General features: G+C 39.6%; 2 protein-coding genes across 4 annotated transcripts in view; both read right to left on the reverse strand.

The window, feature by feature from the left end:
- Positions 1-8,421: 8,421 nt before the first annotated feature.
- LOC125279557 (phosphatidylinositol 4-kinase alpha-like) lies at positions 8,422-21,665 on the reverse strand. 2 transcript variants are annotated; one of them, XM_048209355.1, is made up of 16 exons: positions 21,578-21,665; positions 19,281-19,448; positions 19,128-19,181; positions 18,630-18,750; positions 18,430-18,559; positions 16,777-16,847; positions 16,612-16,684; positions 16,170-16,240; positions 15,895-16,001; positions 15,325-15,429; positions 14,940-15,065; positions 13,638-13,758; positions 13,403-13,562; positions 13,234-13,323; positions 12,839-12,922; positions 8,422-9,161 (listed from the first exon to the last, which is right to left on the reverse strand). In XM_048209355.1, exons 2-16 carry the CDS (start codon positions 19,341-19,343, stop codon positions 9,110-9,112), a joined length of 1,428 nt encoding a protein of 475 aa, XP_048065312.1. In that variant the 5' UTR covers positions 19,344-19,448; positions 21,578-21,665; the 3' UTR covers positions 8,422-9,109. The 2 variants fall into 2 exon arrangements, with proteins under 2 accessions (XP_048065312.1, XP_048065313.1); XM_048209356.1 differs by lacking the exon at positions 21,578-21,665 and adding an exon at positions 20,792-20,910.
- Positions 21,666-25,472: 3,807 nt separating this feature from the next.
- pi4kab (phosphatidylinositol 4-kinase, catalytic, alpha b) overlaps positions 25,473-27,987 on the reverse strand; it is a 55,662-nt gene continuing 53,147 nt past the window's right edge. For both annotated transcript variants that reach the window (XM_048209349.1, XM_048209348.1), the window contains 5 exons: positions 27,620-27,745; positions 26,317-26,437; positions 26,082-26,241; positions 25,913-26,002; positions 25,473-25,610 (listed from right to left, as the gene is read on the reverse strand). In XM_048209349.1, the coding sequence (XP_048065306.1) occupies positions 25,484-25,610; positions 25,913-26,002; positions 26,082-26,241; positions 26,317-26,437; positions 27,620-27,745 (624 nt within the window). In that variant the 3' untranslated portion in view covers positions 25,473-25,483. The remainder of the gene's footprint in view (positions 25,611-25,912; positions 26,003-26,081; positions 26,242-26,316; positions 26,438-27,619; positions 27,746-27,987) is intronic.

Raw genomic sequence — 27,987 nt, forward strand, 5'->3', positions numbered from 1 at the left:
CGATCCATCTGCACGGCCGTTTTACCGTGTCCTCCCGCGCCCGCGTCGCCTTGTAGGAGAGCATCTCGATCCATCTCTACGGCCGTTTCACCGTGTCCTCCCGCGCCCGGGTCGCCTTGTTGGAGAGCATCTCGATCCATCTGTACGGCCGTTTCACCGTGTCCTCCCGCGCCCGCGTCGCCTTGTAGGAGAGCATCTCGATCCATCTGTACGGCCGTTTCACCGTGTCCTCCCGCGTCCGCGTCGCCTTGTAGGAGAGCATCTCGATCCATCTCTACGGCCGTTTCACCGTGTCCTCCCGCGCCCGCGTCGCCTTGTAGGAGAGCATCTCGATCCATCTGTACGGCCGTTTCACCGTGTCCTCCCGCGCCCGCGTCGCCTTGTAGGAGAGCATCTCGATCCATCTGTACGGCCGTTTCACCGTGTCCTCCCGCGCCCGCGTCGCCTTGTTGGAGAGCATCTCGATCCATCTGTACGGCCGTTTCACCGTGTCCTCCCGCGCCCGGGTCGCCTTGTAGGAGAGCATCTCGATCCATCTGTACGGCCGTTTCACCGTGTCCTCCCGCGCCGCCTTGTAGGAGAGCATCTCGATCCATCTGTAAGGCCGTGCCTCGGGTGAGAGTATCTCGATGATCTTGACCCGTCTGTGCCATTGGGGCAGTGAGTCTCTGTTGAATCGGCGAGGTATAAGCAGTATTTATCTGTATACCAGAGTGGCTTCCTTCTCCCTCTCGATGCCCGCCCGAAATGAGAACGCACAAGCTGCTTCAGTGCTTATAAAGACAGAGCGCATTTAGGTCACGCCTCTCCCGGACTGAGCACTGGAGTAGACTGCTGCGGGAACAGGACGCGCAACGCGCAGCCCTTCAGATACAAAGCGATTCGCGCTACGCTGGCCAGAGCAACAAGAAGTGGATCTTTAAGACGACGGATGAAAGACGACGATGCAAACTGAAAGACCTTCTCTCTTCTGTTGAATTTCAGCAACACTGTGTCCAAACGGCTGTAGTTTCTGATGCCAGTTTCCAGACGAGCGCTGTCACCTGGACCGCACCAGAGAAGTGTTACGTCGGGAAGGCTCAGCACTGGAGCACCCGCGAGGAAGAGGAAGGTTCTCGGTGCAGCATGGCTATGTGAGCCGCCGCCTTGAGGAGAGCAGCTCTGGAGCATGTGTGCATAAAGAGATAAGGAAAAGACCATAATTTGTTGTAAAAGCTTTTATTAAGAATATGTTTTATTAATTAAAAACACACCTATTGTTGTATTGTTTTATAAAAAAAAGTGTATGAAGTAAAGACGCCACATCTGTTGTTGTATTGTTTAATTAGTATCTAATTAAATAACAACAACAACAACAACAACAACAACAAAAACACACACTTGGCACAGGAGGCAGTAAAGGAGAAGAGCTCTGAAGCGCCTGTGCCGTCGGGAAGGCTCAGCACTGGAGCACCCGTAAGGAAGAGGAAGGTTCTCGGTGCAGCACGGCTATGCGAGCCGCCGCCTTGAAGGAGAGCAGCAGGGGCGGAGCCACCCCTTTAGCCACCCCGCTCACAACTACTGTTTCTGTCTACTTTTTTTGTTGACAAGAATTGCGTTTATTTAAACGCAGAACCGTCTCTTTAAGACCACAAAACAACAATGTTTCTCAGTTGGTGGGTTGCAAGACCGCGCACTTTTCAATCACGCGCAAATAATAAATACTGATATAAATATGATAAACACTACTTTTGTGCTTGTGAACCTTTAAAAAAAAATACTTTTAAGTTGGTTCAGTACAGTGCCTTCTATTCACAATTCATTTTAATTTTTTTAAAATAAAAAAATAGAACATTTAAACAAAAAGTGTAAATGTTAACCTTGCAAAAAAAAAAAAAAAAAAAGCAAACAGAAACATTATAAACCAGAGATTGCTATATCTGTTTTCTGTTTATCCTTCCAATTGAATTATTAACTGTTGAGTGTAAACTGGAAAAGTAAGTTTGTCATTGTGTATGACCTCTTATAAATTTAGATTTTATTAAAAACTCTTAAAAAAAAATCCATTCCACTTTTTGATGAGGAAATATAGTTTTGCCCATTTGTCTTTGTTATAATCTGTTTGTAAAAATTTATTTCATAAGATTTGTCAAATTTAACAACAGATCAGAATGGGTTAAACAAGGAGGTACTCTATACTGCCTGTTCAAAAACATCACATAACAGGTTCATGATTCAGTACAGTGTTTTTCCAAGACGCACATCAAATTAAATGCTTGTGTATTTCCTCGTATCTCATTTCAATATTTTCTGACAAAATGTACAAAACAGGGGCATTGTTAATATTATTACTTCATATGTGGCATATTGAACTTGAAAGTTGTATTGAAAATTCAAATTAAGTGATTTGAGCAACACGTTGTCACGGGTGTTTGTGTTCATGTTTTTGAATTGCAGTTTTTATTTCCTTTTTTACGTTCATACCAATGAAATTAATCCGCATGAGTAAAAATCCACATCAAACACTGACTGCTGTCCAAACGTGATATGAGTTACAGCACCAGGACTGAATCAACCGACATTAGAAGGGGTTTTTCAATTCGAAGTGAATCCAGGAGAGTATCTCGATCCATCTGTACGGTCGTTTCAGCGTGTCCTCTCTCGCCTCGGAGGAGAGTCTTGACCCGTCTGTGTCACTGGAGCAGTGAGGCTCAGTACGTCTGTTGAGTCGGCGAGGTATAAGCAGTATTTATCGGTATACGAGTGGCTTCCTTCTCCCTCTCGACGCTGGCCGAAATGAGAGCACACAAGCTGCTTATAAAGACAGAGCGCATTTAGGTCACGCCTCTCCCGGACTGAGCACTGGAGTAGACCGCTGCGCGAAACCAACCCTCTCCACACTCTAAAAAATGCTGGGTTAAAAACAACCCAAGTTGGGTTGAAAATGGACAAACCCAGCAATTGGGTTGTTTTAACCCAGCGGTAGGGTAAAATGTTTGCCCAACCTGCTGGGTAGTTTTATTTAACTCAACTATTGTTTAAAATTACTGTATTGCTTAATTAAAATTAACCCAAAGTATGTTGGAAATGAACATTTATTAATGTTCAATGAATAACTATTAAACAATAAACATTTATTAAATTGCTTATTAATAAATTTATATTAATAAACGATTAAACTATTAAATTTATATTAATAAAATATTAAAGCTTATTAATAAACATTCACCTTTTGTCTATTATTGTTGCCTCTAATTGCATCTGGTTTTTAATTTCCCAACTATTTTGGGTTCATTTTAAGCTAGCCATATAGCAATTTTTAAACAATAGTTGGTTTAAATAAAACTACCCAGCAGGTTGGGCAAACATTTAACCCAACCGCTGGGTTTGTCCATTTTCAACCCAACTTGGGTTGTTTTTAACCCAGCATTTTTTAGAGTGCATTGACTTTGTATTGCGTGAAGCTGCCTTCTTGTTATTTATTTCAATATTGAGGTTGAGTTTTATTTTGATTTTAGAAAATAAACATAATTTCTCATCTTACAGATCAGTTGTTTCTTATTTTCTCTGGCATGTCTCTCAGGTGTTGAGGACTAGTGCCTCTTGCATCGTCGTTAGAGAACACATTTTAGAGAACACTGACTGCTGTCCAAACGTGATATGAGTTACAGCACCAGGACTGAATCAACCGACATTACAAGGGGTTTTCCAATCCGAAGTGAATCCAAATAAGTTTATATTTAAGATGATAGATGAAAAACGAGGATGCAAGTTGAAAGATCTTCTCTTTTCTGTTGAACTTCAGCAATACTGAAGTTTGTCCAAACGGCTGTAGTTTCTGATGTCAGTTTCCAGACGAGCGCTGTCACCTGGACCGCACCAGAGAAGTGTCACGAATTTAAATAAAAAGTAAATAAAAACACACAAAAAAGTGTCACTTTGTTTTTTTATTTTATTTTTTTATTTAAGTTACAATCATTGGTTATAGTCAAACCATCTCTGCACTTGGAGGAGGGATCGTGGCACCTCTCTGAGGTTGAGGAAGTGTTGCAATCTGCGGGCCTCTGAAACCAAGACCTTCACACCTGAACCAATCTGGTACATTAAATCAAGTTGTCCCCAGCCAAACTCAGATGAGAACAACTTATATATACCTGAACCAATTTGGCATATAGATAAAATGAGCTTGCATGTTGTCGAAAGAAGTTGTGCCGGTTGGTTTACTGTGGTGGTTGATTCAGGTGAATACGACTGGCTTCTTTGGAGTTGAGCATCTCGATCCATCTGTACGACCGTTTCACCGTGTCCTCCCGCGCCCGCGTCGCCTTGTAGGAGAGCATCTCGATCCATCTGTACGGTCGTTTCACCGTGTCCTCCCGCGTCCGCGTCGCCTTGTAGGAGAGCTTCTCCAACCATCTGCACGGTCGTTTCACCGTGTCCTCCCACGTCCGCGTCGCCTTGTAGGAGAGCTTCTCCAACCATCTGCACGGCCGTTTCACCGTGTCCTCCCGCGCCCGCGTCGCCTTGTAGGAGAGCATCTCGATCCATCTGTACGGCCGTGCCTCGGGTGAGAGTATCTCGATGATCTTGACCCGTCTGTGCCATTGGGGCAGTGAGTCTCTGTTGAATCGGCGAGGTATAAGCAGTATTTATCGGTATACGAGTGGCTTCCTTCTCCCTCTCGACGCTGCCCGAAATGAGAGCACACATGCTGCTTATAAAGACCTCTACCGAGCTGCGCGCTGGAGTGGAGTAGACTGCTGCGGGAAACCAACCCTCTCCATTGAGTTTGTATTGCGTGAAGCTGCCTTCTTGTTATTTATTTCAATATTGAGGTTCAGTTTTATTTGTGCATCTAGTGCTGGTGCATCGTTGAGTATCTGATTTTAACAAGTATTTTACTCCAACTGAATGTAGGTTACATTCAGTAGAAAATAGGCTACTTGTTAAATTCAGATACTCCAATACTTTTACTCAACCCGTGTTAGAATCTTGTAACTTGTAATGGAGTCATTTTTGCTGCAAGAGTATCTGTAATTTTACTCAAGTATGGTTTTCAGGAACTCTTTACACCTCTGGTTTGAAGTTTATCACTGTGACGCTGCTTTGAAACTATCTGTATTGTATAAAGCGCTGTAGAAATAAATCTGACTGATCTTGACTTTACAGAATTTTTTAATGGAAGAGAAACGAAAGGGGTTTTTAATCAAAAATCTAAATTTATAGGAGGCCTATCACATGGCACAAACTGATTTTCACAGGAATGATAAAGGCAGAGAAAACACATACAGGGCTCGGTTTGAGGGTGCGGGGGGATGGCTTCCCCCTTGCTGGGTTCAGCGCAGCCCTTCAGATACAAAGCGATTCGCGCTACGCTGGCCAGAGCAACAAGAAGTGGATCTTTAAGACGACGGATGAAAGACGACGATGCAAGCTGAAAGATCTTCTCTCTTCTGTTGAATTTCAGCAACACTGAAGTGTCCAAACGGCTCTAGTTTCTGATGCCAGTTTCCAGACGAGCGCTGTCAGCTGGACCGCACCAGAGAAGTGTTACATATTCGAGTAAATAAAAAAAACACAAAAAGTGTCACTTTTTTATTTCAAATTAAATAACAGAAAACCACCGCCGCCTTTAAGGAGATTATTTGACCCGTCTGTGTAGTTGGGGCAGTGTAAGCTTCCTTCCCTCTCGATGTCTGCCCGAAATGAGAGTGTAAGCTGCATCAATATATAGGCTCTGGTGTGGCCCTGCATCTCGGTGCGCTCGGTCGGTCGGTTCACCATAGAGAGGACGCAGCTCTGGAGCATGTGTGCATGGCCTGCTACAGCTCCTGGCCCATGGCCTGCTACAGCTCCTGGCCCGCCATGGCCTGCTACAGCTCCTGACCCGCCATGGCCTGCTACAGCTCCTGACCCACCATGGCCTGCTACAGCTCCTGACCCGCCATGGCCTGCTACAGCTCCTGGCCCGACATGGCCTGCTACAGCTCCTGACCCGCCATGGCCTGCTACAGCTCCTGACCCGCCATGGCCTGCTACAGCTCCTGGCCCGACATGGCCTGCTACAGCTCCTGACCCGCCATGGCCTGCTACAGCTCTTGACCCGCCATGGCCTGCTACAGCTCCTGGCCCGACATGGCCTGCTACAGCTCCTGACCCGCCATGGCCTGCTACAGCTCCTGACCCGCCATGGCCTGCTACAGCTCCTGACCCGCCATGGCCTGCTACAGCTCCTGACCCGCCATGGCCTGCTACAGCTCCTGACCCGCCATGGCCTGCTACAGCTCCTGACCCATGGCCTGCTACAGCTCCTGGCCCGTGTCCAGGGAGCCCACCTCCCTCCCCAGTTGTTTCATCTACGGCGCGAGGCCGCACATACCGAGAGGGGGAGGTAGTGTCACAGTTCCCTCATTTCCCGGACTCCATTTCCCAAGATCCTCCTGTCTCCACACCTGCACTCACTTCCCTCTTCATCTCCTCATCAGCACTCCCTTTATAATGGACTCACTCCCTGTCCGATCTTGTTGTTGTTTAATGTGTGTATATTGTGTTTTATCTCCTGCGTTACTCATTAAAACCCTGTATTGTGGATATCCGTTCATGTCTCTTCAGCACAGCACACGTAACACACCTGTTGTTGTATTGTTTTATTAAGAAAATAGTGTATGAAGTAAAGACACCACACCTGTTGTTGTATTGTTTTATTAAGAAAACAGTGTATGAAGTAAAGACACCACATCTCTTGTTGTATTGTTTAATTAGTATCTAATTAAATTAAAAAAAAAAAAAAAAAAAAAAAAAAAAAACGAAAAAAAAAAAAAAAAACCTTGACTTGGCACAGGAGGCAGCAAAGCAGAAGAGCTCTGAAGCACCTGTGGCGTCGGGAAGGCTCAGCACTGGAGCACCGGTGAGGAAGAGGAAGGTTCTCGGTGCAGCACGGCTATGCGAGCCGCCGAAGCATCTCGAAGCCCTCGTTCAGTCAGTTCGGTCGGTTCGGCGTGGCAGTGCGATCCGCCGCCTTGATGGAAAGCAGCTCGAAGCCCTCGTCGGTTCACCATCGAGAGGACGCAGCTCTGGAGTGGCCCTGCATCTCGGTGTACTCGTTCGGATAATTCAGCGCGGCTATGCGCGCCGCTGCCTTGAAGAAGAGCCTCTCGACCCGTCTCGATGTCTGCCGAAATGAGAATGAAAGCCGCTTCTATATATATAGGCCACCAGTGATCTGACGTCAGGTGGGAAATTACTTTCATTTTCATCAAAGAGAGAACATTTACAGGAAATATGTTTGAAGTCATTCTTCTCTGTGCTCTTTCCATCAATCATCAAGCAAATCATGTTTTAGGAAACAACACACTTCAGCAAACACTTTACTAGACAGATTAAATTGCAAATACAGTAACTTTGATAAATACTACTTTTGTGCTTGTGAACCTTTAAAAAATACTTTTAAGTTGGTTCAGTACAGTGCCTTCTATTCACAATTCATTTTAATATTTTAAAATAAAAAATAGAACATTTAAACAAAAAGTGTAAATGTTAACCTTGCAAAAAATGCAAACAGAAACATTATAAACCAGAGATTGCTATATCCGTTTTCTGTTTATCCTTCCAATTGAATTATTAACTGTTGAGTGTAAACTGGAAAAGTAAGTTTGTCATTGTGTATGACCTCTTATAAATTTAGATTTTATTAAAAACTGGAAATTAAATTCCATTCCACTTTTTGATGAGGAAATATAGTTTTGCCCATTTGTCTTTGTTATAATCTGTTTGACAAATCTTATGATATAAATTTTACAAATTTAACAATAGATCAGAATGGGTAAAACAAGGCGGTACCCTATACTTCCTATTCAAAATATGTTACAACACATAACAGGTTCATGACTCAGCAGTGTTTTTCCATGACACACATCAAATTAAATGCTTGTGTATTTCCTTGTATCTTATTTCAATATTTTCTGACAAAATGTACAAAACAGGGACATTGTATTTTTAATATTATTACTTCATATGTGGCATATTGAACTTGAAAGTTGTATTGAAAATTCAAATTAAGTGATTTGAGCAACACATGTATAGAATAATATAAACTTTTAATAAGAATAATAACTAAACATTTAACAACCACCAGGATATTTGAGAAAATTCAGACATTAAAAATGAAGTCCACTTAGTCCAGTGATTTAAAGTGATCAATCAAAAGATAAATCAATAGATTATCTGCAGAGCTCTGATTGTGTTCAACTCTGGGGAACTCAGTTTCAATAGTGATATTTTAAATAGTGTCAGTCTTTGATGCATTTTGTACATTAATTAACAGTAGGACTAAACAAGTAATATGGTAACAGCAAAATAACATTAAATAATTAAATAAAAACATTACATTTTGCCATCTGCGATTATCACACGTTCAATGCCAGTAAATAAGCTTTACAAATGTGCAATTATTGTAGACATTTATTAAATATCGCAGATAGAATAAATAGTCCAAAGGAAGGATAAAATTAATGCAACCGTACAAACGAGCGTACAAAGATTAGTCACTTACTGCACAATCGACTGATCAATAAACAGGCACATACTGCAAAACAAGCAGTGATTGATCAGAGGTCATGTGACCATAAAATCACAAATATTATTACACAAATTCAGAGCTGCAAAACAATCAAGATTCACAGAATAGCAAACATTTCAACTATTCAAACATCTCTCCTCCACTGCCTGATAATAAATAAAATCAACCAAATACTGATTTTTGTGCGTTAATTTATCACCTCTAAAATGTGATGTTTGTCTCTAGTCCACACCATAAACACATCTGCTGTAACAACGACATGATTTGCCAGGAAATTATCAAAGGCCACAAACAAAATCACATCAAATAAAACTCAAAATGGCACGAAATTGACTTTAAAATCAAGTATAACTGAAATCATCATGCAGCAGAAAGTGTGTCATGGGAGTCTCATAAGTGCTGATATAAGTGCGTATGAATCCATGCAAACTCATGTCAGGTGTATAAAGTGCAGAAACACACCAGACTGTGACTGTGACAATGAGAGGAGAACACACACACACACACACACACACACACACACACACACACACACACAGGTTTCTCTGGCCTTCAGTACGGGATCTGGTTCTGATAGTACTGGATCATGTCATACGTTTTGCTCCTGGAACAAATTAAAAACATTTCATGTAATTCATATATGATTTATTAAGCATCACCTGTAATGATGCAATCAGCACATGAGTGATGTGTGTGTATCTGTACATTAGGGGTGTAATGAGGAGACCCGAGGCTTCCCATTTTCAGGACACACATATTTAATCACTGAGACTGTAGTGAGACTTCCACCACAAATCAGCACAATGCCAAATGATTTTGTCTCATTATAACAGCGGAATCGACTTAAAACACAAACAAACAGGAAGCCGCTTTCTGCCGTCCTGGTATCCTTTCGGTGAAGTTTGTGGAGCGCGTCACAAAAATTAAGCGAAACTCTGTGTATATATCTGAAGTGTGCATCTGAACACTTGGGCTGTGTCCGAAAACTGTAAATGCTGCCTTTGGAGGACACAACTTAAGGTAGGAAGGCATTAAGGCACATCCGAATCCAGTGTTAGCTTCACTTCCTGTTTCCTGAGATACCTTCATCTGATCGATTTTTGAAGGAAGCATAGATGTATACTTCACTGCCTTTGATATCCCACAATTCTGTGCTATCCATTCTGTGACAGTTGAGCTAGAAAAATAAAGATGACATCCGAAAGTTGAGTTTGCTGGTCAGTTTGTCTGTAAATGTACGTTTTTGACCAACATTTCCACTTTTGATGTCATTTCTAGCGAGAAATGACTACTGTAATAATTAAATATGTTTAGTTCTCACCAAAGCTCACGCTATTAGATCATTAAACTGTTACACTGCCTCAGAAGTCTGTCTGAAATCCGTCTCGTGAGGTGCCTTCATGCACAAACGCTGCCTTACAAGTCATTGCCTAGGTGCTCAGATGCAGCCTTGTTTTGGGTTTGTGCGTAGAATCAGGGTTGCCAAGTTTTTACATCAAAACCTGCCCAATTGCTACTCAAAACTATCCCAAAACTAGCCCAATCACGTTCTAGGTGGGGTAAAATATGCTTTTTAGTGGGGTTCCCCTGGTTAAATTCACATTCCAGGGGCTAAATATCATGCTATTTGAGGTCGATTAAATCCACGGACATGAAAAACTGATTGCGCTTTCTGCCGTCCTGGTATCCTTTCGGTGAAGTTTGTGGAGCGTGTCACAAAAATTAAGCGAAACTCTGTGTATATATCTGAAGTGTGCATCTGAACAGTTGGGCTGTGTCCGAAAACTGTAAATGCTGCCTTTGGAGGACACAACTTAAGGTAGGAAGGCATTAAGGCACATCTGAATCCAGTGTTAGCTTCACTTCCTGTTTCCTGAGATACCTTCATCTGATTGATTTTTGAAGGAAGCATAGATGTATATTTCGCTGCCTTTGATATCCCACAATCCTGTGCTATCCATTCTGTGACAGTTCTCTCAAATCAGTCTCGTGAGGTGCTTTCATGCACAAACGCTGCCTTACAAGTCATTGCCTAGGTGCTCGGATGCAGCCTTGTTTTGGGTCGGTGCGTAGAATCAGGGTTGCCAGGTTTTTACAACAAACCCCGCCCAATTGCTACTCAAAACTATCCCAATCGCGTTCTGGAGGGGTAAAATCTGCTTTTTGGTGGGGTTCCCCTGGTTAAATATCATGCTATTTGGGGTCGATTAATAGCCTGACTACGTCAGACTTCCTACTTCCGCTCAATTTCATTTCGCTTCTGTACTCAGTCTGATACAGCGTCAGAGCTTTCTGTTTGCCACCGGTCTGGAAACAGCCGGGCCAATCAACGAACAGAGGGCGGGCTGAGAGCCGTGACGTAGATGCTAAGCGCCGAGTTTTACATTGTAGGTTAGAGAAATCGAAAACCGAAACGACCGCGGAAATGGGAAACGAGACACGGGATGCAATTCGCTCTGTTATGGATACCATGTTCACTCCGGTATTTCGCTCGCATCATCATGTGTTTACAACAGGTTTACAGTGGAAGTTCAATCATAGATTTGAGTTCGATGCATGATGTCTGTGCTTCGATGCGGCTGTACAGGCGCATAACATACGTCATAACTAAACGTATCTGATTGGCTTACAGGTAACCAATGATTTTAAACTTCAGACAAGCGCCCCTAGCGAGAGAGAAAACACTTCTCTATTATGCCATTCCAGACTCTGTCTACGAAGCAAAGTGAAGTAGCAGAGTCTGGTATTACCAGGCTAGTCGATTAAACCCACGGACATGAAAAACAGAATGCGCTTTCTGCCGTCCCAGTTTCCTCTACGTGAAGTTTGTGGAGCGCGTCACAAAAATTCACTGAAACAGCGCATAGGCTACTAGCAAGCTCTTGTGTGCATCTGAACACTTAGCTGTGTTCAAAATCACCCTTTATACCCTTGTTCACTATTCCCTATATTACTCTACTTGAAGGATTGAATGAAAACGAGTGAGTGAATTTGGACACTGAGTGCCGTTTTTGCATTGTTTGTACCTGCTGTTTAATAATCATTCGAATGCGTTTAAATAACGAATGAGCACTCGATATCGTCCATTATGGTTTCGGACGCCACTACAAACAGCTGTCCCCTCAAACAGTGCCCTATTAAGTTATAAGGGGCGATTTCGGACTCAACCCCTTGTTTTGGGTTGGTGCGTAGATTTTTATGCTCCTTTTCCTGTTGTGGCGGTTACTAAACAGAGTTGCATTACCACACGCGCCACAGTCTTCTGACTGTATGCACCGAATCGTGACATCTGTACCGTGACCGTTCGGGGGATGAATACATGTACTGTTTAGGGGTGTATCAGCACACGTATTCGTTACACCCCTAAACAACAAACAACCGTTTCGGTACAGGGCTTTCGGTCGGTGCACGTATGCACTTACATTGCAACATTAAGGCCTTCTATTAATCGCAATAAGCTCTGCGTTTTGTTACTTTTGATAAGAAACAAAGTGTCATCCTTAAAATTCTGTCCACGAAATTCAAACAGAAAGTGCCGTTTTGACGCGCTTTGATGTGGCGTGATCTCTGTACAGGCGTTTCAGTTCATCCGGCGCGGAGCGTGAGTGAACGCGATCATCTCTTCCTCTTTAAAAGACTACTAGTTACAGAATAAACATGAATGAACATCTAAAGGCATGTTGAAAGATACAGTACAACTTACTGAAACGTATAATATCTTGTTATCGCTTATTTTGTGTTTCAACGGTGGAAAGTCAATAAAACAGCTTGTAAACAATATGTCACGTAGCATTTACCTCAGAAAAGCCATTCAGTGTCCACAGCCTGTTAGTTCACCAGAGAAATGAACTCTTTCGCTTAATATATGCACTGTATTAGCCTATATATTCATTATATTTGACTTAACCTGTTAGTGATGTTTTGATCATTTAATGTATGCTTAAATAAATCTGTTTTGAAGGTTGTGCAGCTTACATGTTTGCATAAAATTTGTTGTTTGAGTGTTGATTATTTTATCTAAAAATAAAAAGCGATTGAATTTAGGCTAATAGTTTGGGCTCAGCTGTTAACCTTTAATATTATATAAGGATACATTTTTTTATCTTTATGAAACCTTGTTATAATTTAATTGAATATATTTAAAGACAAAAACACAATTTGTTCAGTAAACCACTGTTTCAAAACTCCCCACCTGTTACCGAATGTACCGAACCGTGAGTTTGTGTACCGTTACACCCCTACTGTACATTCAGTGTGTTTGTGTGTGTGTGAGACACTGACCTGCTGCTCAGGAAGCAGTTCTGAATGACTTTGATGATAAAAGCCGCTGCTTCCTTCTCACTCACTCCAGGGTTAAAACGCTGCCTACAACACAAGATTCACTTCAGATCGTCACACAAAGCATGCATGTTCTCCTGCTGTTCCTGTTGAAGTGTTTCTGGAGATGTTCTTGACATCTATGATGATGCATTCGTAATAATTCTCAAATTTATAACAAATTTATAACAAATACACGTTAATGTATATTGATTTGTGTTTCAATTCAAAAAATGGTTCTTCCATAGCTTGATTTATCAAAAATGTACATTTTTCCAATATAAGTCTGACATTTGCATGTACATAAAAACTCAACATTATCCATCCTTTCTGCTCCACTGAAGTTGCTTTAAACTCACTTGAGCAGTTTGATGGTCTGACCGCGGAAGCAGGGCAATCCTGTATCCAACATCAGCGTTACCAAGGCAACCACAGCATCCATGTACGGCCTAGAGTGCGACAGAGATCATTCAGTCCCTCAGTTTCTAACAGACACATTAAAATACATAATTCACACACACATCTCACCTGACGGCCAGGTATCCGCGCACACACATCTCCATGAACCACTTAAAGGGCGTGGCCTCCATCTTCCCGCCCATGATCATCACCATCTCGTCCGTCAGTTTGATGTCCGGCTCCCAGCCCAGATTCCCGCCCGGAGAACTCTCAAACATGAAGCCGAAGTCTGAGGAGCGAACGCACACGTTAGAAACACGCGTGATAAACACAGAACAGAGCTTTATGATGGTTTGAGTCACACCGATGTGGATGAGGTGTCCCTGTCTGTCCAGCATGATGTTCCCGTTGTGTCTGTCCTTGATCTGCAGCAGGAAGAGCAGCAGACTGTACGCAGCCATGCTCCTGATGAAGTTATACCTCGCCTGCAGGAGACACGACAGAGAGACGGAGCAAAAACAACCACTGAAAACCGTGTTTCACAACTCCATCCTTCACAGCTGGGTTTGCTTCGGATAAAAGCAAATGCATAAAAAGTAAATGTATAACCATATTTGAAGGCTGCCTAGCCCTAAGTTTTGTTTTAAAAACTTATTTTAATTGATGGGCACTCCTAATATTAAATAAATATTAAATAACATTATATAAATTTAAAAAAGCCATTTTTCAGGGTTCTTACTCTTTTTAACTAGAGAATCTGCATGACTTTTACAGTCATTGTTGATTTATTGGATAAGAATTAAGAATAATATTTTTTTCCTCAATTTCTACAGTACCTGATCAAATATATTACATATAAAACAATTATTTTAATTGACATGACTTTTCCAGGTCTAGAAAAAACTTTCACACTTTCAAAGACTGTGGGAATCCTGGATCTCAAAAAATAAATCAATCAATAAATAATTAAATAAATAAACAAAATACATGAAAAGAAACAGGAAAAAAATAAATAAATTAAAATAAGAAATAAGTGAATTAAATTAAGAAAAATATAAATAGCAAATAAATAGTTTTTTAAGTTGTTTAAGCTTATAAAAAAGAAATACATTAAAATAAGAAATAATTAAATTAATAAATTACATTAAAATTGAAAATAAATTACTTTTAGTTGTTTAAGCCCATAAAAAAGAAATACATTAAAATAAGAAATAAATTAAAAGAAAATAATTTGCTTTTTAGTTGTTTTAGCTCATAAAAAAAGAAATAAATTAAAATAAAAAATAATTAAATTAAGGAATACATTAAAATAGAAAATTATTTTTTTGTTAAGTTCATAAAAAAGAAATAATTTATTTTTATGAACAACTAAAATAATTTATTTTCTATTTTAATGTGTTTCTTAATTTAATTAATTATTACTTATTTTAATTTAATTAATTTTAGCTAAAAAAAAAGAGATAAATCAAAATAAGAAATAATTAAATTAAGAAAAAAATTAAAATAGGAAATAAGTTATTTACAGTCATTTTAAAGTGTGTTTTGTCTGATTTTAAATCCTCATGCAGAAGTTTGCTGACGCCCTCTAGTGGACGCTGGACTCCTGGTTGAGAAACACTGACATCAACAGTGTTCACTAAAAACAAGAGACTGAGGCTTTTCTCACCTTCTGGAAGGCCAGAGTGGATTCGTCTCCGTACTGGTTACGGAAATAATCGTACATCCCGAAATCGGTCTGTCGTCCCAGCTGATCTCTGGACTTACAGTCTGGGATGCACTCGATGACGCCACACTGCGGGACGAACACAGGACGGTTACACCAAAAACAAAGTTTATCCATATAAAAAAATTAAACATTATTTAATTTTTTATTTTAAAATAAAATTTAGAATAATTTATGAATTTATTTATTATTTTTTAATAAAATAAAATTTTTAAATAAAATTTAAGTAAACATTAAATAAAAATTAAAGCAAGCATATAAAATACAAATTTAAAATAAAAATGAACATAAACAAAAAAATAAAATAAAATAAAATAAAATGACTCACCCCTGGTGCTGTCGCTACCACCCTATAAGGAAAAACAAACAGGTCGAGTCCCACCAGCTGGAAGATGTTCTTAAACAGACCGATGATCTGCAAAGCCAACATGTCCTGGAGGAAGAAAATTAGAAAAAGGAAAGAGAGAGAGAGAAAAAAAAAAACTAAACTAAAACAAACCTTTTCCACTTAAATATATTACATTTGTTAAATGTGATTTAAACAAAATGCATATTTAAATACAATGCATTTGTTAATGTTTTCTAAAAATGTTGTCAGCATCAGTTGATTTATATTACATACATGTTTCTGTTCTGTTTATTTATTTAAAAATTGTAAATGTGAACTGGATGCAATAGAAAAATGCTTAAAAAGATGCCAATGTTCAATAAACAAGCCTTTGTTAACATTCACACAATAATCACTTATTTCACAAACTATGATAGTTAATTCCCCTGTATGTGCATTAGTATATAATGATGATGTGCTATTCAGCCAATCAGATTTCATAGCTGAAATGTAAACTAAAGTGCAAGGGACAAAAACAAAGTACATGAGACGTCAATGTGAAACTGATACCTGTCTGCAGTCGTCTCCGACTTTAAAGATGGCCGCCTGCCAGCAGATCTTCTGAGCGTCTTCTCCGCTTTGAGCTTCATCCAGTGAGTCCGAGCGACACAATAAACCTAAAACACAGAAGTGAGTGTAAAACTTGATGTGTTCGACTGCTTAAAAGGCACCATAATACCTCAGACTTTCATCTTAAATGTCTAAAATTATTTTTTATCCGTTATTATGCTATGCATTCGTGATTAATCATCTACTTGCATACGTATTTGATGTTTTTTGCATACCCTCTTTCTCGAGTTCACTCACTCCACAGCGTTTCACCTTGAATTTGGCCAGGTATGGTGCTTTTGCAGCACTGAGAGAGAAAACACACAGTCATGTGATTTTATTGTGCATCTAAACCACATCAAATGCGCTTCCAAAGCATGAGATTGATGAACCAACAGCATCATGAGAGAGAGATGCTGAGAGAGATCCAGAGCTGAAGTTCAGATATGCTAATGAGTGTTTGGTTTCTGACCAATCACAACAGACTGGGCCATCTGACCAATCAGAGCAGAGCGGGGTTTAGAGAGACCAAATCCTTGATCGAACTGTTTCAGGCAGTGGATATTATGAGAAAGTGTTTTTGACCTTGTATGCATGTAAACCTGTTGTAGGAGACCTAAAACAAAATTATGAAGCTTTAAAATAGCATAATATGGGCACTTTCAGTGGTGATTGTACCTTTGCATTGGCGTTCCAGATTTGTAGTCAATGTCTAGGACTATGGCCTCGGGGTTACTGGGCAGATAACAGCCTGAGAAACATCAAATGAACGGTTTTGTCACTAAAAGTGGTTGTAATATCAGCCAAGAACAATGTGATCTGATGATGAAGACAGATTCAAACCTGGCTGGACTTTGATATCGGACAGAGCTCTCAGACACGCTCTCTTCCGCTCGTCACCTTTAGGAATGGGCCTGAAATATGGAGAAGATCTCAGCTTCAAACATGAGACAGAAAATGGACAAAGCGCCATCTTGAGTTTGCGTTCAGTGACGTTAGACATGTTTTCAAAATCAAAAGCTTTGTTGTCTAAGACTCGACAAACCAACACAAGCAAGAATTATAAAAATAAACAAAAAAATTACATAAAACCCACATAACTCTTATAAAAACCAATAGAATTAATCTGTTAAAAGGTGCAATATGTAATGTTTTCTGTCCGCTAGAGGTCGCTAGAGGCCTATTGAAAACAAAGGCGTAGCTTGATGACGCCAAGTTTGAGCGCAGAATCTTGGGACATGTGATCTTCACATCACAGTGGAAATAATAGGGATTGGACTCGGGAAGAAATCACATGGATGAGATTATTAACTCAATGAAGCGGAGAGCGAGTGTTGTGGAGAACGAGGAGCTCGATTTCAACACGCCTACAAGCGGGACTATCATGCCGGCACCGCTTCCGCTTTTCCGGTCAAATGAGGTAACGCAGCTGTTTATCATATTAGATGATTGTGTTGATCTGTGCGTTCGCTCGGCGGCTGCTGTGAAATGTTACACACTGCATGATAGATCATTTTATTAATTTAATTGTGTTGAACGTATTAATTTTAAAACGTATGATGGAGAAAATGCTGTATTACTGTTACTAAAAATAAAGCTGCATCTGATTATGCTATGTTAGCTACTTCACAAAATAGTGTTTTTCTCTGAGGCGTGGTAAAGCATGAGACTCACAAAACATCAAGAAAATTAGATTGAAGCAATAAGACTAAATGTGTTGAGCTATATAACAATAATTAGTTTTCTGTCCCTTGTCTATTAAAGCATGTAATATATTAAAGCGTCTTTGGTGTTTTCATGGTTTCTACAAAATAAACCGGAAACCGAGGGTAACGCGGGTATGACGCCATTGACAGGCGACTCCTCACATGTCCCGGAGCCTTGGGTAAAATTGCAATTTTCTCACAATTTACCAATAGTTGCAAACATTTGGGATATTGTAAGTACTCAAGTGACGAAAATATATAACACTGACCTAGTGGTTTTTGGATATTTTACTGCAAAATTCTTACATATTGCACCTTTAAGTCCTATTTAACCCTTGTGCTGTTGAAAATCCATGACCTAATTTGGTGTTCCTGGTCAAAAAAGACCAACCTATTAAATTGCTTGTAAATCTGTCATTATTATGATGTAAAATCATCAAATATTGGATTTAATCTTTTTAACAACTTGTTTTCTTTCAGTTAGCACAGGTTTTGTATTTCTTTTTGGAACTGATTGATAAAGTTGAAATATTTAATCCAGTATTTGGCAATAACATGAAACAACCAGAGATTTATAAGCATTTTTTTATAGATGTGTCATTTTTGACCTGGGAACACCACAGTTGTAACAACATGGGGTGGAAAAATCCCAAAAAAGTGATCATTATACCCTGTGTGAGTGAAGCCAGTAGGTTTTAGTCCAATATTATAACATTAACTAGCATTTCTCTGGGAAAAAAATCATGTTTGAGTCAAAATGAACCAGATGCTAACGGCAGGTTTCTATTACTTTATAATGGCTGAGACATTGGTGATCTTGTTGAAGAAGTCAAACTCGCGCTGGTAGAAGTCTTTAGCTGGACCCGAGAGGGAGCCGATGATCTCTTCAACCAAATGCTCCAGAAGCTCCCCGATGTCAGCTGGAAAACACAGAATGAACATCACTGAGGAGCTCTATCCATTGATCTGAGGATGATGAAGATGGCTTACGGTCTTTCTGGTGTCCCTCCTCGTCTGTGTAGATGTTGGTCTTCATGTTCCAGATGAACTGATGTGCCAGAAGCTGAGACTTCTGTGCCGCCCACAGGATGTATTCTCTCACGTACCCCATCTACACACACACGGTTTTACAAGTGCACTCAACACGTCAGGGAGAGAAAATAGAGAATGCAATATATGTCCTGCATATACTACATATGATTTATAATTTTGCTAAATATTAAAATGATGCATGCAACTTAATTTATACCCTTACAAATATAACTTTGCACATGCAAATCGGGGTTTAGAGAGACCGAATCCTCGAACAAACCGTTTCAGACACTGAGAAAAGATCTGATGCTGCAGTGGATATTATGAGAAAATTAAAGTGTTTTTGGACCTTGGATGCATGTATATCTATTCTAGGAGAATCCAAAACAAAATTAGGAGTCTTTAAAATAGCATAATAGGGGCACTTTAACTTTTTTAATTTCATACACACTATACCTTGTCATAACGGAGAGCCTGAACAATTTGTGGGATGTAAAACAGAATAGCATCCTGTTGAATGAGAGTAAAATATACATTAATAAAGACACTCAGAATGCCCAAGATAAAGCAGTGTATGGAGTGATGATGATGATGATGATGATGGCGTACAGGAGGGAAGGAGCGCAGGACTTTGACGGCGTACTGCGCGGTCAGCGGATGCGGCGGATACATGCTGGAGAAATACGACAGGCCCGTGGGAGGGTCAGCCGGAGCCCAACACAAGATGTGACTCAACTCCGGAGAATCAGCATCAATCGTGTGCCACGTCACCAAGAACTGCAGCGGGAAACACACACGTTCACAGTTACGAGACACAAAATCACATTAATCAAATGTTAATGTACGAGGCAGAAACTGAAGGAACTGGCAGTATTTTTGAGGGGGCACAATGTTTATGAGTAGTGAATGAATAACATGTCCATGAACTTTTATTTTTTTCAACAGCAAGATTTTAGGTTAAAATTTATATGAATGCATAAGGGAAAAGTGTTTAGTTTAGGTCCTGCAACAAGAGGTGTGCGATATACATCATCTACGATAATAACGTAAATGTTGTTTTAACGACGTGCAATCTGAAAATATTAAGTATGTCCCTCACTTTACAAAAACACACCCAGAGAGTGCATACATATATTAAGTGACTTACTTTTTAGACACAATATTGCCTGTTTTTACTCTATTTAGCCACAAAAATAGTTTCAAACCAAGCCACAGGACTGCATTGCTCCTCTGAGCGGTGTTTCATTACTGAATAAACAAATCAGTTGAATGAATGATTCAATGACTCACTCAATGAGAGACAAATGCTTCGTTCCTGAATCAACCGTTTGAATGAATCAGTTGAATCTCAATGACTCACTCATTAACAGTGGCTTGCTGCCACCTGCTGGCAGTTTTAATATCAAATTTAAAGTATCTTTGCATTTTTAAAATCATTTCAAAATATCAATATTCAACATTTTATGTTTAAAACATCAAAACATTAATTATGCATTTGTAATTGCAGGATAAATGCATTCATGTTCCTCTGAGCTGTATTACGTTTATGCATTTGGCAGACGCTTTTATCCAAAGCGACTTACATTGCATTATACTATACGTTTGTATCCGAGTATGTGCAATCCCTGGGATCAAACCTTGACATTGCTAGTGCCACACTCTAACCACTGAGTTACAGGAAAGCTATTAAACAGTCTGTGTAGTGTGTCTAAATGCCACTTCAGACGCAGCTTCTGTTTTCTTTGCATTGCAAATTTATTTATCGATTAAATGTAAGAATATGACAAAAGATGATGCATACATTTAATTAAGTTTAAAATGGCTTTATAAAGGTAAAAATGCCCAAAAAAGGTAAAAATTAATTTAAACTTATTGGAAATGATCATTTCTGTCACTGCTGCGAACTGATCACCACACAGAATGTGAAAAATATCAAAAACTTTAGGGGACATCTGTCCACGGCGGTCCTAAACCTGCCAAGGTACCAATTCAATAAACACTCTTATCAAAATATCGTTATCTAGAATATCCCAGAAAATATCGAGATATAATTTTTGTCAATATCGCACACCCGTACCTGAAAGTGCCCAAAAATGTAGAATTTTAATCACTTTTTTTACCTTAATTAGTTCATCTTAATATATTTCAGAAATATCCAGGAGGACAAAAACTCCAGGAAACAGACTGTGAAAACAAGACGGTTCCCAAACACGTTCCTGGAGCCTCCCCAACACTGCACATTTTGCATGTCTCCTTTATCTGACACACCTATTTCAGGTCTTGAAGTCTCGACTAATGAGCTGAAGATCTGAATCAGGTGTTTGATTGAGGAGACATGGAAAACATGCAGTGTTGGGGAGGCTCCAGGAACGTGTTTGGGAACCACTGCCCTACTGAACAAAATGTAGTTCTGTACCTCAATGTCAAATTAAATTAAATGGTGCCTACACAGCAAAATCTCCAGAGTTAAATCAACTCTGCTCAGAGAACATAAATAGTGTTAAAATAACACTAAAGCAGAGTTAAAGAGATAATTAAGCAATTAATTAAGTGATGATTGTGCAGTAGTGATGAACACCTGCTGTTAACAAGCAGAATCACTGAAGAAAAGAGAACCCTGCATCCCAATGTGCATACTATTCACCCTATCCGCCCTAAATAGTACTGAAAATTACTAACGTCACATACTATTTAGGATGGATAGCATGCACATTGAGACGCAGGCAAGAACTACAACAGCCTTATTAATTGCTTGATTATCTCATTAACTTTAACTCTGCTTCAGTGTTACTTTAACACTATTTAGAGAGGGACCATATTTAACCATGATTTAACTCTGGGGATTTTACTGTGTAACCAACTAAGGTCTATTACACGTTCATTTCTGTTGGGTTCTGGATGTTCACCTTCACAGCCTCAGGAACGTCACTGACCGCTCCCGGATCCAACCGAACCAAGCGGGTCACTTCTGAGAAGATGGCTTCAGTGTTCTTGAACCTGTAAATAGAGTACTGCATTCATTCCTGTAGCTCAAACAGCAGCGCATGGTGCTAGCAATGCCAAAATCATGGGTTTGATTTTCGAGGAATGCGTAATTGGATAAATCTAGGCCTTGAGTGCAATGCCAGTCATCGAATGCATAAAATATAAATGCCTACAGTCGGTCACCTGGCGGCAGCTGTAGGGCGAGATACGGCGCGATGCTCCACGCCAGATTAACATTGTCCTTCCACTGTTTCTCAGTCAGGCTGATGTACTTTGACCTCCAGTTGGCGATGCTGGTTTCCACAGACTGTTCGGCTGATATCTGGAGCTCCTGGCTGCCCAGAGGATTGTACCAGGTGGTCAGACGCTCCACCTCACTGGCCTATCAACGAATGAAATAAACCACAAGTGCTCATTCGGGTTAATCATGTACTAAGCACATACTACTAGAAGTCATGTGCTGCGTCTCAATTCGCCTGCGTATACTAAGCCCTGAATGTACACTACCAGTCAAAAGTTTGTAAACATTACTATTTTTAATGTTTTTGAACATGTGTATATATCTGAAGTGTGCATCTGAACACTTGGGCTGTGTCCGAAAACTGTAAATGCTGCCTTTGGAGGACACAACTTAAGGTAGGAAGGCATTAAGGCACATCCGAATCCAGTGTTAGCTTCACTTCCTGTTTCCTGAGATACCTTCATCTGATCGATTTTTGAAGGAAGCATAGATGTATACTTCACTGCCTTTGATATCCCACAATTCTGTGCTATCCATTCTGTGACAGTTGAGCTAGAAAAATAAAGATGACATCCGAAAGTTGAGTTTGCTGGTCAGTTTGTCTGTAAATGTACGTTTTTGACCAACATTTCCACTTTTGATGTCATTTCTAGCGAGAAATGACTACTGTAATAATTAAATATGTTTAGTTCTCACCAAAGCTCACGCTATTAGATCATTAAACTGTTACACTGCCTCAGAAGTCTGTCTGAAATCCGTCTCGTGAGGTGCCTTCATGCACAAACGCTGCCTTACAAGTCATTGCCTAGGTGCTCAGATGCAGCCTTGTTTTGGGTTTGTGCGTAGAATCAGGGTTGCCAAGTTTTTACATCAAAACCTGCCCAATTGCTACTCAAAACTATCCCAAAACTAGCCCAATCACGTTCTAGGTGGGGTAAAATATGCTTTTTAGTGGGGTTCCCCTGGTTAAATTCACATTCCAGGGGCTAAATATCATGCTATTTGAGGTCGATTAAATCCACGGACATGAAAAACTGATTGCGCTTTCTGCCGTCCTGGTATCCTTTCGGTGAAGTTTGTGGAGCGTGTCACAAAAATTAAGCGAAACTCTGTGTATATATCTGAAGTGTGCATCTGAACAGTTGGGCTGTGTCCGAAAACTGTAAATGCTGCCTTTGGAGGACACAACTTAAGGTAGGAAGGCATTAAGGCACATCTGAATCCAGTGTTAGCTTCACTTCCTGTTTCCTGAGATACCTTCATCTGATTGATTTTTGAAGGAAGCATAGATGTATATTTCGCTGCCTTTGATATCCCACAATCCTGTGCTATCCATTCTGTGACAGTTCTCTCAAATCAGTCTCGTGAGGTGCTTTCATGCACAAACGCTGCCTTACAAGTCATTGCCTAGGTGCTCGGATGCAGCCTTGTTTTGGGTCGGTGCGTAGAATCAGGGTTGCCAGGTTTTTACAACAAACCCCGCCCAATTGCTACTCAAAACTATCCCAATCGCGTTCTGGAGGGGTAAAATCTGCTTTTTGGTGGGGTTCCCCTGGTTAAATATCATGCTATTTGGGGTCGATTAATAGCCTGACTACGTCAGACTTCCTACTTCCGCTCAATTTCATTTCGCTTCTGTACTCAGTCTGATACAGCGTCAGAGCTTTCTGTTTGCCACCGGTCTGGAAACAGCCGGGCCAATCAACGAACAGAGGGCGGGCTGAGAGCCGTGACGTAGATGCTAAGCGCCGAGTTTTACATTGTAGGTTAGAGAAATCGAAAACCGAAACGACCGCGGAAATGGGAAACGAGACACGGGATGCAATTCGCTCTGTTATGGATACCATGTTCACTCCGGTATTTCGCTCGCATCATCATGTGTTTACAACAGGTTTACAGTGGAAGTTCAATCATAGATTTGAGTTCGATGCATGATGTCTGTGCTTCGATGCGGCTGTACAGGCGCATAACATACGTCATAACTAAACGTATCTGATTGGCTTACAGGTAACCAATGATTTTAAACTTCAGACAAGCGCCCCCTAGCGAGAGAGAAAACACTTCTCTATTATGCCATTCCAGACTCTGTCTACGAAGCAAAGTGAAGTAGCAGAGTCTGGTATTACCAGGCTAGTCGATTAAACCCACGGACATGAAAAACAGAATGCGCTTTCTGCCGTCCCAGTTTCCTCTACGTGAAGTTTGTGGAGCGCGTCACAAAAATTCACTGAAACAGCGCATAGGCTACTAGCAAGCTCTTGTGTGCATCTGAACACTTAGCTGTGTTCAAAATCACCCTTTATACCCTTGTTCACTATTCCCTATATTACTCTACTTGAAGGATTGAATGAAAACGAGTGAGTGAATTTGGACACTGAGTGCCGTTTTTGCATTGTTTGTACCTGCTGTTTAATAATCATTCGAATGCGTTTAAATAACGAATGAGCACTCGATATCGTCCATTATGGTTTCGGACGCCACTACAAACAGCTGTCCCCTCAAACAGTGCCCTATTAAGTTATAAGGGGCGATTTCGGACTCAACCCCTTGTTTTGGGTTGGTGCGTAGATTTTTATGCTCCTTTTCCTGTTGTGGCGGTTACTAAACAGAGTTGCATTACCACACGCGCCACAGTCTTCTGACTGTATGCACCGAATCGTGACATCTGTACCGTGACCGTTCGGGGGATGAATACATGTACTGTTTAGGGGTGTATCAGCACACGTATTCGTTACACCCCTAAACAACAAACAACCGTTTCGGTACAGGGCTTTCGGTCGGTGCACGTATGCACTTACATTGCAACATTAAGGCCTTCTATTAATCGCAATAAGCTCTGCGTTTTGTTACTTTTGATAAGAAACAAAGTGTCATCCTTAAAATTCTGTCCACGAAATTCAAACAGAAAGTGCCGTTTTGACGCGCTTTGATGTGGCGTGATCTCTGTACAGGCGTTTCAGTTCATCCGGCGCGGAGCGTGAGTGAACGCGATCATCTCTTCCTCTTTAAAAGACTACTAGTTACAGAATAAACATGAATGAACATCTAAAGGCATGTTGAAAGATACAGTACAACTTACTGAAACGTATAATATCTTGTTATCGCTTATTTTGTGTTTCAACGGTGGAAAGTCAATAAAACAGCTTGTAAACAATATGTCACGTAGCATTTACCTCAGAAAAGCCATTCAGTGTCCACAGCCTGTTAGTTCACCAGAGAAATGAACTCTTTCGCTTAATATATGCACTGTATTAGCCTATATATTCATTATATTTGACTTAACCTGTTAGTGATGTTTTGATCATTTAATGTATGCTTAAATAAATCTGTTTTGAAGGTTGTGCAGCTTACATGTTTGCATAAAATTTGTTGTTTGAGTGTTGATTATTTTATCTAAAAATAAAAAGCGATTGAATTTAGGCTAATAGTTTGGGCTCAGCTGTTAACCTTTAATATTATATAAGGATACATTTTTTTATCTTTATGAAACCTTGTTATAATTTAATTGAATATATTTAAAGACAAAAATTTGTTCAGTAAACCACTGTTTCAAAACAGTTTGTGAGTTTTGTGTACCGTTACACCCCTACTGTACATTCAGTGTGTTTGTGTGTGTGTGAGACACTGACCTGCTGCTCAGGAAGCAGTTCTGAATGACTTTGATGATAAAAGCCGCTGCTTCCTTCTCACTCACTCCAGGGTTAAAACGCTGCCTACAACACAAGATTCACTTCAGATCGTCACACAAAGCATGCATGTTCTCCTGCTGTTCCTGTTGAAGTGTTTCTGGAGATGTTCTTGACATCTATGATGATGCATTCGTAATAATTCTCAAATTTATAACAACAAATACACGTTAATGTATATTGATTTGTGTTTCAATTCAAAAAATGGTTCTTCCATAGCTTGATTTATCAAAAATGTACATTTTTCCAATATAAGTCTGACATTTGCATGTACATAAAAACTCAAAGTTATCCATCTTTCTGCTCCACTGAAGTTGCTTTAAACTCACTTGAGCAGTTTGATGGTCTGACCGCGGAAGCAGGGCAATCCTGTATCCAACATCAGCGTTACCAAGGCAACCACAGCATCCATGTACGGCCTAGAGTGCGACAGAGATCATTCAGTCCCTCAGTTTCTAACAGACACATTAAAATACATAATTCACACACACATCTCACCTGACGGCCAGGTATCCGCGCACACACATCTCCATGAACCACTTAAAGGGCGTGGCCTCCATCTTCCCGCCCATGATCATCACCATCTCGTCCGTCAGTTTGATGTCCGGCTCCCAGCCCAGATTCCCGCCCGGAGAACTCTCAAACATGAAGCCGAAGTCTGAGGAGCGAACGCACACGTTAGAAACACGCGTGATAAACACAGAACAGAGCTTTATGATGGTTTGAGTCACACCGATGTGGATGAGGTGTCCCTGTCTGTCCAGCATGATGTTCCCGTTGTGTCTGTCCTTGATCTGCAGCAGGAAGAGCAGCAGACTGTACGCAGCCATGCTCCTGATGAAGTTATACCTCGCCTGCAGGAGACACGACAGAGAGACGGAGCAAAAACAACCACTGAAAACCGTGTTTCACAACTCCATCCTTCACAGCTGGGTTTGCTTCGGATAAAAGCAAATGCATAAAAAGTAAATGTATAACCATATTTGAAGGCTGCCTAGCCCTAAGTTTTGTTTTAAAAACTTATTTTAATTGATGGGCACTCCTAATATTAAATAAATATTAAATAACATTATATAAATTTAAAAAAGCCATTTTTCAGGGTTCTTACTCTTTTTAACTAGAGAATCTGCATGACTTTTACAGTCATTGTTGATTTATTGGATAAGAATTAAGAATAATATTTTTTTCCTCAATTTCTACAGTACCTGATCAAATATATTACATATAAAACAATTATTTTAATTGACATGACTTTTCCAGGTCTAGAAAAAACTTTCACACTTTCAAAGACTGTGGGAATCCTGGATCTCAAAAAATAAATCAATCAATAAATAATTAAATAAATAAACAAAATACATGAAAAGAAACAGGAAAAAAATAAATAAATTAAAATAAGAAATAAGTGAATTAAATTAAGAAAAATATAAATAGCAAATAAATAGTTTTTTAAGTTGTTTAAGCTTATAAAAAAGAAATACATTAAAATAAGAAATAATTAAATTAATAAATTACATTAAAATTGAAAATAAATTACTTTTAGTTGTTTAAGCCCATAAAAAAGAAATACATTAAAATAAGAAATAAATTAAAAGAAAATAATTTGCTTTTTAGTTGTTTTAGCTCATAAAAAAAGAAATAAATTAAAATAAAAAATAATTAAATTAAGGAATACATTAAAATAGAAAATTATTTTTTTGTTAAGTTCATAAAAAAGAAATAATTTATTTTTATGAACAACTAAAATAATTTATTTTCTATTTTAATGTGTTTCTTAATTTAATTAATTATTACTTATTTTAATTTAATTAATTTTAGCTAAAAAAAAAAGAGATAAATCAAAATAAGAAATAATTAAATTAAGAAAAAAATTAAAATAGGAAATAAGTTATTTACAGTCATTTTAAAGTGTGTTTTGTCTGATTTTAAATCCTCATGCAGAAGTTTGCTGACGCCCTCTAGTGGACGCTGGACTCCTGGTTGAGAAACACTGACATCAACAGTGTTCACTAAAAACAAGAGACTGAGGCTTTTCTCACCTTCTGGAAGGCCAGAGTGGATTCGTCTCCGTACTGGTTACGGAAATAATCGTACATCCCGAAATCGGTCTGTCGTCCCAGCTGATCTCTGGACTTACAGTCTGGGATGCACTCGATGACGCCACACTGCGGGACGAACACAGGACGGTTACACCAAAAACAAAGTTTATCCATATAAAAAAATTAAACATTATTTAATTTTTTATTTTAAAATAAAATTTAGAATAATTTATGAATTTATTTATTATTTTTTAATAAAATAAAATTTTTAAATAAAATTTAAGTAAACATTAAATAAAAATTAAAGCAAGCATATAAAATACAAATATAAAAAATAAACAAAAAAATAAAATAAAATAAAATAAAAT

The sequence above is a fragment of the Megalobrama amblycephala genome, linkage group LG12, assembly GCF_018812025.1.
Source record: "Megalobrama amblycephala isolate DHTTF-2021 linkage group LG12, ASM1881202v1, whole genome shotgun sequence".
Classification (NCBI taxonomy): domain Eukaryota; kingdom Metazoa; phylum Chordata; class Actinopteri; order Cypriniformes; family Xenocyprididae; genus Megalobrama; species Megalobrama amblycephala.